The 13,251-nt window shown below is 44.2% G+C and overlaps 1 protein-coding gene across 4 annotated transcripts in view; it reads right to left on the bottom strand.

The window, feature by feature from the left end:
- The window catches only part of GABRA5 (gamma-aminobutyric acid type A receptor subunit alpha5), an 86,211-nt gene that overhangs the window by 14,991 nt on the left and 57,969 nt on the right, over nt 1-13,251 (bottom strand). For all 4 annotated transcript variants that reach the window (XM_084637311.1, XM_084637312.1, XM_084637313.1 and 1 more), the window contains one exon: nt 1,058-1,201. In XM_084637311.1, coding sequence (XP_084493437.1) covers nt 1,058-1,201 — 144 coding nt within the window. The remainder of the gene's footprint in view (nt 1-1,057; nt 1,202-13,251) is intronic.

The following is a 13,251-nucleotide window of genomic DNA, read 5'->3' as shown; positions in this document are numbered from 1 at the left end:
TTAAAGACAGTATATTTTTGGTTCCAATCATAGGAGCCCTTAGACTCTACTCCATTAATTCTCTCAAGACAAGTATATTATATAACCTGTTAAAGCCTCTGTGCTGTGGAACCCACGTAACTGTCAGAGCTGGTCTGGCTTCACCCTCCCAGGTATCCCCCACCCCCATCTAAGCACAGGGCTGCCCTGACATGGAAGCCTTAAGCAGGAGGCGAGGGAGGGAAGGGGGGGCCTCACGTGGATGGCTGGGCTGGGATTAAAGCTTCTTTGCCTCTCTAATGCTGCCACATCTGGTGCCTCCACTTCCAGTTATGGAGGAAATGGGAATCCTTGGGGTTAGCACCTCCTCTCTGGCCACGTGGTACCCAGGACACACAGCAAAGCTCAGCAACAGCTGCCACCTTCCCTCTTCCCCCTCCCCCAAACCGTTTCATCAAGCAAATCACTATAAACCTAGAATTGGTACAGATCTAATGGGTGGGCAGTGTTTGCCTCCTGGCGCTGTTCCTCCATCAGGGAAATAAGCCAGAAATAGTGCTGTGATTTCAGCAAATACAGCAGGACCTCGGAGTGACGAACACCTCGGGAACTGAGTTGTTCATAGCTCTGAAATATGCGCTGTTTGTAACTCTGAACAAAACATTATAGTTGTTCTTTCAAAACCTTACAAAAGTTTGCAGCTGAACACTGACAATACAGCTTTGAAACTTTACTATGCAGAAGAAAAATGTTGCTTTCCTTTATATTTTTAGTAGTTTATGTTTAACACAGCACTGTACTGAATTTGTTCTTTTTTGTTTGTTTGTTTGTTTTTTTGGTTTTGGCCTCTCCTATTGCCTAATGGTGTACTTCTGGTTCCAAATGAGGTGTGTGATTGACTGGTCAGTTTGTAGCTCTGGTGTTGGTAACTCTGAGGTGCTACTGGTCAGTTGCCAAGACTTGATATGCATCTCCCTAGTGCCCGCACCAAAGACCCAAGAGCCTGTATGCATCTCCCCCCACTGCATCTCTTTTTCCTGTTAGCAACTGTGTGGTGGAAAGATGCATTCTACCACACCTGTACTGGTACTGATGTTTTCAGTTCCTACAGTCTGTCCCATCAGATGATACTGGTTAAGTCGTGAACCATCTTCTGCAACCACCACAGATGTAGCGGTGCTATTAGTCCAGACGTAGACCACTTCAGAATTGGGGTAAGCATCTGTTGATGGAAATAAAGATGACAGGTTAAAACAGAGATTAATTTCCTAGTAGACTCTTAAATTATATAACGAAAAGTAGTACTTGTGGCACCTTAGAGACTAACAAATTTATTTGAGCATAAGCTTTCTTGAGCTTCAGCTCACTTCATCGGACGCATTCAGTGGAAAGATGAAGTGAGCTGTAGCTCACGAAAACTTACGCTCAAATAAATTTGTTAGTCTCTAAGGTGCCACAAGTATTCCTGTTCTTTTTGCGGATACAGACCAACACGGCTGCTGCTCTGAGACCCTAAATTATATAGTTTTGGGAAAGGGAAGGGGAAGAAGAGAGGAGTGACAGAGGTTAAGAGAAACAAATAGAGATGATATAATTATGTTCCCATATGTCCGGCTCACAAAGAATTAGGTTGAAGGCTTCTGACATAACAGATGTGTGGGATGGTTTGTAAAAGGCTGGAACATTGGAGTTACAAATATAATCCTTTCAGCCCATTTGATTTCAGGGAGATTTTGACTGGAAGAGTGAAATGTGCATGGAGTGGTGTGGGGGTGTGCTGGCTGGTTTATATGCCTGGCTGGGGTTGGTGAGAGTGTGTGCACATGTGGGAGGGGGAGGCTGATGTGTCTGCATGTGTGGAGAGGGTTGAATTGTGCGCGTGCAAGTGTGTGTTTGATATGAGTTCTCGCTGCCTACTATTTTTTAGCTGGAGGCCCTAGGAATCAAAGGTAGTGGCAGAGTTGCCAACTCACATGAACTTATTGTGAATCTCACAATATTTACTATTTTTCTTCAAGCCTCAGTGCCTGGATCATGTTACTCTATGAGAACCTCAGCTTTCACATTTTAAAAAAAGTTTCAAGCCCCTGTGGTTGCAAAGGAAAGCTTGAAAACAACAGTCCTATAGTCTTAAAAAGCAGGAGGCAAATTTTTAAAAAAGCTGTGTTTTTTTAAGAAAAGCTCTTTATTTTGGGGGTGCCTATCTTATGATTTTTGAATGTTTAGCGGTGGCAATGAGGTTGCAAGGAGCCAGAGACTGTTTTACCAAATCCTCTGGAAAAACTAATGACCAGGACATCAATTTCCTTGCAAAGAGAGCGCAAAATGCAGGTGTGACAGACATGGAAATGCTGTGTAATAATGTAAGAATAGGGTCTGTGCAGGGTTGCAGCACAATAGCTTCTCAGATTTAAGAACATCCAAGCACACAGTTGAAAGATAACAGGGAAAACAGGTGGTGTTAGCTTCAAGGATCCTGTATCCCATCTTCAACAAGTTTCAAGCCTTGTTTTTCTAAAGCTGGTAGCCTGTCTTAGAAAGCAGGGACTCAGAGAAGGACTTAGGGATCATTGTTCATAATCACCTGAGCATGAGCTCTCCGTGCAATAGTGTGGCAAAAAGGGGAATATCAAATAGAAGTAGGGAAGGGATCTTGACTCATACACAGCATTGGTGAGACTGCTACTGGAATACTATATCCCATTCTGGGGTCCACACTTCAAGAATATGGGCTAGCAGCTTGCTCCATCCACTCCACACATCAGCCTGGTATGGCAGTGCCTCCGGGAACGGTGCACCCTACTCTTGTTTAGAGGGAGGCAGTGTAGCCTAGTAGACAGAGCACTGGACTGGGACTGAGGAGATCTGGGTTCTATTTCCAGATCTGTCACTGGCCTGTGGGGTGACCTTATGCAAGTCACTTCACCTCGCTCAGTTTCCCCATCAGTAAAATGGGGATAACGATAGTGACCTCCTTTGTGAAGTGCCTGGAGATCTAGTGATGGAAAAAGTGCTATATAAGAGCTAGGTGGTTTTATTATTATTATTACTATGGTTGTGGAAATACTAAAGAGAGTTCCAAGAAGGGCTGTAAGAATGGTCCAGGGCCTAGAAAACAAAGCTTCTAATGTGAGGCTTAAGGAGCTGAACTTATTGAAGAGAAGGTTGAAAAGTGTTTTGATCACTGTGCACAGGTACTCACACATGGACAATGATCTGAGAGTGGGGGATTTTCAGCTTTGCTGAGAAGGGCCTAACAAGATTTTGTCTGGAAGTTAAAGTTAGACAAATTCAACCTTGAAATAACGCATGATTTCCTAGTGGTGAGGGTAATTAAATATTGAAAAAGCTTACCAGGGGAGGGGCTGGACTCACCATCACTTGGAGTCTTTAAGACATGACATATTTCGTAACACATACTTTCATCTGGCTTCTGGGCGAAGTTCTGCAGCCTCTGTCAGTGGGAGGCAGTGGGGAGATCAGGCTGGGTGGTCATGGTGGTCCCTTGTGGCCTAGGAAGTTATGGTTCTATGAATTCCCCCTTCCTTCATGGAACATGGGGAGAATAGGAGTGCCTCTATTGCCCTCAACATGCTCAGAACACTTTCAGCTTTGCACTAAGACAGTGAATATAACCAAATCTCATGTTTCAGGGTTTCAAGGGTCAGGAAGGATTATGTTCCCCCAGTGCACAATTGGCCAGATGAGTTCTGGGTTTGTTTGGGTTTTATTTTCCACCTTCCTCTGAAGCATCAGAGATTGGCCGCAGCTGGAGATGGGAAACCAGACAGGGCAGATGAGTGCTCCGAGGTGGTACAGAGAATCCTCCTTCTTATATGCCTGGCTCACCCGACTTGCTCACATGCTCAGGATCAAACTCATCAGATTTGGGTCAAAAAGAATTTTTCCCACAGGTCAGATTGGCAAAGACCTTGGGGCATTTTGACTTCCTCTGCAGCATGGACCATGGTTCACCTGCTGCGATAATCTAGATGAGTGGTTCCCAAACTTGTTCCACTGCTTGTGCAGGGAAAGGCCCTGGTGGGCCGGGCCGGTTTGTTTACCTGCTGAGTCTGCAGGTTTGGCTGATCGTGGTTCCCAGTGGCTGAGGTTCGCTGCTCCAGGCCAATGGGAGCTGCTGGAAGCAGTGGCCAGTATATCCCTAAGCCCGTGCCACTTCCAGCAGCTCCCATTGGTCTGGAGCAGCGAACCGCGGCGACTGGGAGCCGCAATCGGCTGAACCTGTGGACGTGGCAGGTAAACAAACCGGCTCAGCCCAAAAGGGGCTTTCCCTGCGCAAGCAGTGGAACAAGTCTGGGAACCACTGATCTAGACATATCTCACCTAATCAATTCCCTGCCATTGCTGGGGCCTTGGGCATTGGTTACATCCTGTTCTCTGCATCTGGCACACAACAGTTTAGTCTAACTAAATTCTGAACTTAATATAGAGTATCTGGGTGAAATGGAATGGCTTGTGATATAAAACAAGTCATACTAAGTGATCTAGTGGTGGCCTTAAACTCTATGAAACTATGAAATCAAAAAGGATGCTGAAGAGTTAAAAAAACATTCTCAGGAGAAGAAAGGGGGTCAGCTGTTAAAAGCTTCTCAACTGACTCAGATTAGGGTGACCAGGTATCCAGTTTTCAATCCGAACACTCAGTCGAAAAGGGACCCTGGCAGCTCCAGTCAGCACCGCTGACCGGGCCATTAAAAGTCCAGTTGGCAGTGCTTCAGGGCTAAGGCAAGCTAGTGCCTACCTGTCCTGGCTCTGTGCTGTGCCCTGAAGTGGCCATCAGGTCCAGCTCCTAGGTTGGGATCCACGGCCAATGGGAGCTGCGGGGGTGGTGCCTGCAGGCGAGAGTAGCGACGCATGCAGAGCTGTCTGCCGTGCCTCCGCCTAGGAGCTGGACCAACTGCTGCCACTTCTGGGCCACAGTGCCAGGACAGGCAGGAAGTCTGCCTTAACCCTCCTGCTGTGCTGCTGACCAAACCCTGAGCCCCAACCCCCTGCCCCAGTCTTAAGTCCCCACAAACCCAGAGGCCCCTCCCACACCCCAAACCCACCCCCAGAGCCTGCACCTCCAGATGGAGCCCTCACCCCCCCTGCACCCCAACCCCCTGCCTCAATCTGCACCCCCTCCCATGCCCTGAACCCCTCTGCCCCACTCCCCATCCTGGAGCCCCGATCTGCACCCCAAACCCCTCATTCCTGGCCCAACCCCAGAGCCTGGACCCCCCAGAATGAGCCCTCATCCCCCCTGCACCCCAGCCCCCTGCCTCAAACTGCAGCCCCCTCCCACACCCTGAACCCCTCATCTCCAGGCCCACCCTAGAGCCCGCACCCCCAGCTGGAGCCCGTACCCATGCCCCAGCCCAGACCCCCTTCCCGCACCCTGAACCCCTCATTTCTGGCCCCACCCCAGAGTCTGCACCTCCAGTTAGAACCCCCTCCTGCACCCCAATCCCCTGCCCCAGCCCAGTGAAAGTTAGTGAGGGTGGGAGAGAGTGAGCCACCGAGGAAAGGGGAATGTAGTGAGCAGGGGGGTAGGGCCTTGGGGAAGGGTTGGGGCAGGGGGGTGGCCTCAGAGTAGGGGCAGGGCTATGGTGTTTGGTTTTGTGGGATTAGGAAGTTGGCAACCCTAACTCAGATAGCGCCTCCGTGGAAGGAGTTTGAAGGAGCTGGCAACTCTTGGGGAAAGGCAGGCCTGCTACGGACTCCTTTAGTATTATTTTAAAATCTATTTTCTCTTAAATGCTTTTTGTTTCAATAAATAATACTTTGCTTTAAGATGGCAGTCCGGTCACTGGTTACCACTCTCATTGCTCCTGGAAGGAACAGAATTGTCAGGCCTGCTGAGGTAAAGACAGTGGATGTACATCAGACTGCAGCTTGGGCCAGCTCTGAGAGTGGAGGAATCATACGTCTCCATCCTGACAGAGGTGATGTCTCCAGGCCTAGGACCTGAGTGGTGCAGGGGTAAGGTTGCTAACTCTCCAGGATTGTCCTGGAGTCTCCAGGAAATAAAGATTGCTTTTTAATTAAAGATTGTGTCATTTGATGAAACCTCTAGCAATACAGGGTCCACTTGATGAGCCCAGAGGTGCTGTTAGTCAGGGAACTATGATAGCAGATCAGCAGAAATTGTATGCAAAAGTCTTGTGTTCTTAAATACAGATGGCTGCTCTTCGGTGCAAAGCAGCAAAGAGGAAGCTGCAGTGTGCTGGAGGCTTTCCAAGCTCTTAACAGCTTTGTTAAGATATTGCCACCAAACTAAATAAAGGTTTGGGTGATTTCCTGACCTCCAGAGAAATCACTCCCTCTATAAATACTGCTAAATCATCCCTATTATGGATGATTTCACCTGGGAGCTCACAAAAAATATACGAAGATCAATCTTTTCTTTTCTTTTTTACCTTTGCAATGCCCAAACTACTCAAAGTGTCAGGGCTTGCTTTTCTTTTTTTAGTAAAAAGGCCTAGGGTAATTTATCTCACTACCTCTTCCCTACAAAATTTTTATTCCCTTCCTCCACTTCAGTTTACCAACTCTGTTCTATGCTATCAACACACTCAGTATTACTTTTCAGGAAAAACAAAATACAAACCAAAAGTGAAATCCCTGCAAGCTGCATGGAAACTTTTTAAACTTTTTAAAGACGCCATAATAGAGGCTCAACGTAAATGGATAGCCTTAATTTAAAAAAACAGAAAGAACCAAAAAAGTGCCACCATGGCTAAACAACAAAGTAAAAGAAGCAGTGAGAGACAAAAAAGCATCATTTAAAAAGTGCAAGTTAAATCTTAGTGAGGAAAATAGAAAGGAGCATAAGCTCTGGCAAGGAAGTGTAAAAATACATTTAGGAAGGCTAAAAAAGAATTTGAAGAACAGCTAGCCGAAGACTCAAAAAGTAACAGCAAAAAAATTTTTTTAGTACATCAGAAAAAGGAAGCCTTGTAAACAACCAGTGGGGCCACTGGACAATTGAGATGCTAAAGGAGCAGTCAAGGACAATAAGGCTATTGCAGAGAAACTAAATGAATTCTTTGCATCGGTCTTCACAGCTGAGGATGTGAGGGAGATTCCCAAACCTGAGCCATTCTTTTTAGGTAACAAATCTGAGGAACTGTCTCAGATTGAGGTATCATTAGAGGAGATTTTGGAACAAATTGATAAATTAAACAGTAATAAGTCACCAGGACCAGATGGTATTCACCCAAGAGTTCTGAAGGAACTCAAATGTGAAATTGCAGAACTACTAACTGGTTTGTAACCTATCATTTAAATCAGCTTCTGTACCAAATGACTGGAGGATAGCTAATGCGATGCCAATTTTTAAAAAGGGTTAGTGGTGATCCCAGCAATTACAGGCCTCTAAGCCTGACTTCAGTACTGGGCAAACTGGTTGAAACTATAGTAAAGAACAGAATTGTCAGACATACATATTAGCATAATTTGTTGTGGAAGAGTCAACATATTTTTTGTAAAGGGAAATCATGACTCACAAATCTACTAGAATTTTTTGAGAGGTCAACAAGCCTGTGGACAAGGGTGATCCAGTGGATATAGTGTACTTAGATTTTCAGAAGGCCTTTGACAACGTTCCTCACCAGAGGCTCTTAAGCAAAGTAAGTTGTCATGGAATAAGAGGGAAGGTCCTCTCCTGGATCGGGAACTAGTTAAAAGTTAGGAAACAAAGGGTAGGAATAAATGGTCAGTTTTCAGAATGGAGAGAGGTAAATAGTGGTGTCCCCCAGGGGTCTGTACTGAGACCAGTACTATTCAACATATTCATTAACAATCTGGAAAAAGGGGTAAATGGTGAGGTGGTAAAATTTGCAGATGATACAAACCACTCAAGATAGTTAAGTCCAAAGCAGACTATGAAGAGCTACAGAGGGATCTCACAAAACTGGGTGACTGGGCAACAAAATGGCAGACGAAATTCAATGTTGATAAATGCAAAGTAATGGACACTAGAAAACATAATCCCAACTATCCATATAAAATGATGGGGTCTAAATTAGCTGTTACAACTCAAGAGAGATCTTTGAGTCACTGTGGATAGTTCTCTGAAAACATCCACTTAATGTGCAGTGGCCATCAAAAAAGCAAACAAAATGTTGGGAATCTTTAAGAAAGGGATAGATTATAAAACAGAAAATATCATATTGCCTCTGTATAAATCCATGGTTCCCCACATCTTGAATATGGTATGCAGATGTGGTTGCTCCATCTCAAAAAAGATATATTGGAATTGGAAAAGGTATAGAAAAGGGCAACAAAAATGATTAGGCGTACAGAACAACTTCTTTATGAGAAGAGATTAATAAAATTGGGATTTTTCATCTTGGAAAAGAGATGCCTAAGGGGGGATATGATCGAGGTCTATAAAATCATGACTGGTGTGGAGAAAGTAAATAAGGAAGTGTTATCTACTCCTCATAACACAAGAACTAGGTGTCTCCAAAATAAATTAATATGCAGCAGGTTTAAAACAAACAAAAGGAACTATTTCTTCACACAATGCACAGTCAACCTGTGGAACTCTTTGCCAGAGAATATTATGAAGGCCAGTACTATAACGGGGTTCAAAACGGAGCTAGATAGATTCATGGAGGGTAGGTCCATCAATGGCTATTAGCTAGGATGGGCAGGGATGGTGTCCCTAGCCTTTGTTTGCCAGAACCTTTGGTCTGACCCAGTATGCCGTTCTTTTGTTCTTATGTAGATACAGTGACTGCTTGAATCTGTGAGCAGTCTATAAGAAATAGCTCTGAGAGGTGTGAAATACCTCATGCATCCCAATGAGGCATCAACACTGTTGATGATATCACTTCTGGTCATTTTAGCAGATACATCCAGTTAATATGTGCTTGTCCCACAATCACAGATTGCCTCCCACTCTTTTGTAGGTGCCAGAAACTCCAATTACCCCCACCCAACTGGCATAACCTCTGACCTCCTCCTTGACAATGTATGCAATGCAATTATGCAGTGTCAGATTGAAAAGTGGTGGTGTGGGATAGCCTAGAATAAAATCAATGGAATATCAAGATAAGGCAGGTGATAACATACTGATTATCATAATGAATTCCACAACAATCTGTTTTTCTATTTAAAATAAGGTTCCATAAGGTTTCCAATCTGCTCTGCCAGAGTGCCACAGAACTTAAACCCATCTTGTGTGTGGTTATGAGAAAGCCTTTCTATTTGAGAGATAAATGATTGATCTTGGTCGAGCCTCTTCCATGCTTCCTCCTCCACCCACAGGAAAATGGGGCAGAGTAGAGTAAGGTGGACAATTTTTGTTAACACTCTGTCAGGATATCACTGATGGTGAAGTGAAGTGAAAGAGAGGCTGGGAAACTTGAAGGAGGTGCATGTGTATCTGCAGACAAAATCTGGCACATATGATGGCCCAAAATGTGTCTCGTTTCATTCAAAGCAGATTCAGATACAAGGCCAATAAACCACTTGGGAATATGCAACATTTATTTCTATTTAGGAAATTTTCTTTCTCTCAGAACTCAGATGATTAATTTGCTATTCTTTAGCAGAATATTTCTGATTTCCTAAAGTAGGAAACCCTGTTTGAATCCTCCCTGCTCCTCATCTAAGCACACACTACCAACAAAAAAGAAAGAATGTAGAGTTTGGGACAATAATATAAAAACAGAGAAGTGTTTGAAACTATTAAAAGCTTAAAAAATGAGTGAGTGCTAACTGACAGATGCTTCCAATGAGCATTTTATAAAAGGCTTGAGAATATTCTGGTTTATCATCTACCAAACAATGAAGTGAAATAATTTCTGCTGGTAACTCCTGGCCAATGAGCCATGCCTTAGTTTTTCAAAACTAATAAACACTCCAAGAAATTCAAAAACAATGGAGTTCTCCTCTCTCTTTTTTTGTCTCTTAATGTGGATGGCAAGAGTCTTATAAAAGGCCAAACACACTCATTCATTTCCATGAGTAGAGGGGAGCATCCACAGCCTTGTGAAGGTAGGACAGTGTTTCTAACTCTCATAGGTTTTTGTGTGTGCAACAGGATGTTGGCTGGGGCTGGAGCCTATCTGGCAATGACACAAGAAGCTCTAGCCCTCTTGTGAATTTCAGCACCTCCCCCCCCCACCCTTTGATGGGCTGCCTGCCCCACTTGCCTGCTTCCTGGGGTAGAGCAGCCAATCAGGGCTGCTGCAGGAAGTAGGTAGCACTCTCTCCCCATCCCCTCAGGAGCCCCACACCATTTTCACAGGAGGTGATGGAGGAGGAGGGAGCTAAAAAGCCCAGCAGTTTAGGGTGACTCCACTCCTCCCCTGCAATACTTGGCCTGGGCTTGGACACGGGGAGTGGGAGTGAAGAGCACTGAGAGATGCCCCCCACTCCAGCCTCAAAGAGGAGAGGGGACCCTCCTGGAGCACTCCCCCCATTCTGGGGGTGAAGGGGGGTTTGAACAGCACAGGAGGAGCAGAGGTGAGACAGGGGCAGAACTGATGTGGGGGCAGAATTGATCGGGGGCTGGGCAGATGTAGATGTGGGAGGATGGGCAGAACTGATGCAGGGGCTGGGGGGACAGGATTGATTTGGAGGTGTGGGGGAGGGAGAATTATTTGCTGGGCAAGGGGTGGACAGATGTGGAGACAGAAGCGCCTTCAGTGTGGACCAAAATCACCTTTCCTAGTGCATTTGGGTGTGATGGCAACACTAATTGTCACAAACACACACACTGGGGAGGGGCAGGGGGAGTTCAAAAATCAAACAGACCCAAAACCCCACTATAATATTTTTTAAAAGTCTTATGATTGGGGGCAGGGGGAGTCTCATTATTTTGGGGGCCTGACTCATGATATTTGAACCTCGGGGGGTTATGAATAATGCTATAAGAAAGTATGAGAAAGTGTCTGTAACAAGGCAAAGCACTAGCCTGAAAAGGCTAAAAGAATCCCTGCCTATCACATAAGGAATATGTATATAAGGAAGTGGAAGCTCAGCCCTAAAGCTTGAGTGTGTCCTGTTTTTCCTGGTTGGTACAGGCAAAGGAAAAGCCTTTGGCACAGTAGCCAGTATTAGTTAGTGGAGATGCTTTATTTTATTTATGTTTTTCACGGTCAAACAAATAAATTGTGACCTGAGGCCAGGCCTTAAAAGGACACGGGTGTGGCATTTGCTTCCCCTCCCAGGCTGGTGAAACAGCCCACCAGTTTACAACGCCAGCTCCCCAGCATGTTCCTTGGAGCCACTTTCTATGTGCTCTGAGGATTGGGATCTGCTGGTGGAGTTGTCTGCTTGCCACAGTATTGTCCCTCCTACTCAGCTTTTAATGAGTGAGTGATATTCTGATCTAGTCAGCGTTATCTACCCACTCTCCCTACCACTACTCCGAACCTCATCTGATAGATGGGAAATTGCTGGAAAGGAAGTCCATGGGAGCATGACTCCTGCTAGAGCCATGGTGTTATAGAAGGTGGGAAAGGGAAAATAGGAAGCAGTGCAGAGACGCAGGGTATCCCTGGGCTACAGTGGCTCTCCTAAGATCAATGGGCTGAACCACCCCTGTGTGTTGGCTGTGGATAGGTATTCTAAACAGTACAGTCACTTGGAAAATACAGGTTTCAGAGTGGTAGCCGTGTTAGTCTGCATCAGCAAAAAGAACGAGGAGTACTTGTGGCACCTTAGAGACTAACAAATTTATTTGCGCATAAGCTTTCGTGGGCTAAAACCCACTTCATCGGATGTATGCAGTGGAAAATACAGTAGGAAGATACATATACTCACACCTTGTCAACTGTTGGAAATGGGCCATCCTGATTATCACTACAAAAGGTTTTTTTCTCCTGCTGATAATAACTCACCTTAATAAATCACTCTCGTTATAGTGTGTATGGCAACACCCATTTTTAATGTGCTCTGTGTATATTTATCTTCCTACTGTATTTTTCACTGCATCCGATGAAGTGGGTTTTAGCCCATGAAAGCTTATGCTCAGATAAATGTGTTAGTCTCTGAGGTGCCACAAGTACTCCTGTTCTTTTTGGAAAATACAGACTCAAGTCCAAACTTTTAGAGTTTCATGGCCGCTGCACTTAAAATACCGAGATGAGGATGATTTAGGCCAAATCTGCAAGTCAGTGGGAGTTTTGTGTATGTGGATCATTTGCAGGATCTGACCTTAAATCAACACTCAATTAAAAATAATAATTACCTGTACAGCTCACCCATGACGGTTATGTTTTATACCCAGGTGATAAGATATAAAATAATTTAAGAAGAATTTTGCATAATTTATGGAAAGCTAAAGATCTATTGGATCCAGTAGCTGCTGCATTGCTAGATGCTACCAAATTCTAAAGTGTGGTGTAAAATATCCCACAAATCTGGACTAAATTTGGCCTTAAATTTAGTAAAAAAATTACTCTCAAACCATTAATAACTGGTTGAAGAAATAAAGAAAGATGTTCCAAAGAAAGCCACATTCACTCTTCTATTTTGTTTGTTTTGTCTGTCTAGCTACATTCTCATACTGTGTTTGGCACTATGGTATATAGATTACACCATGGTACCATTAGAGTGCTTAATCTTGCAACTGCTGCTAATCCCTATCCCTACTGTAGAGATCCCAGGCCCATTAATTAGTAAAGATGATCATAAATTATCAGATTACACAGATGGGATTATTTTAATTATAAAGGATTTTATCTGTCATGCAATCCAAAATATTTTAATTTTGATGTCTTTTTTTGGGGTAAGATTTGGGGATATAATTTTAAAGGTTGAAATATTTGCCTTATGGAATTGGGCTTCACTTGTTTTTAGAATATGGAATTTGAACTGAACAGACCAAAAATAAATTTCACTTAGACATAAGTTAAACATGGTGTTAAGGAATTTTGTTAAGGCCAATCTGGGTTCTGCTAATCAGAGAGCCAAGAGATAGATTTAACAGAGCGTCTGAACCTTAATCTTCTTTGTCAATTTGTGCTTTAAAAAGGGTAATGACACCCCAGTTAATTGATCTGTTTTTTGTGTGCTTATGCATGTCTCCTGACTTTACTTAAAAGAGATTGTTAAAATAGAATTGCTGAGTTCCAGGTTTATTGTCTTTTGAAAACTTCTGTACCAAATATATTTGTTTGCATCTAAAAAGATGCTGTTACTAACTGATGAAAACTCAGCCTAGGGGCCAGGAATCAAACTGTGCTCTTCCTGGTTTGTGCATCCACACTGGTTATAAATAAGGAATCTGTACTTGGTAGTGCCTGTGCAACG

This window comes from Lepidochelys olivacea, assembly GCF_965140295.1.
Source record: "Lepidochelys olivacea isolate rLepOli2 genome assembly, chromosome: 1".
Taxonomy (NCBI): domain Eukaryota; kingdom Metazoa; phylum Chordata; order Testudines; family Cheloniidae; genus Lepidochelys; species Lepidochelys olivacea.
This window is presented reverse-complemented; position numbering and strand designations above follow the sequence as displayed.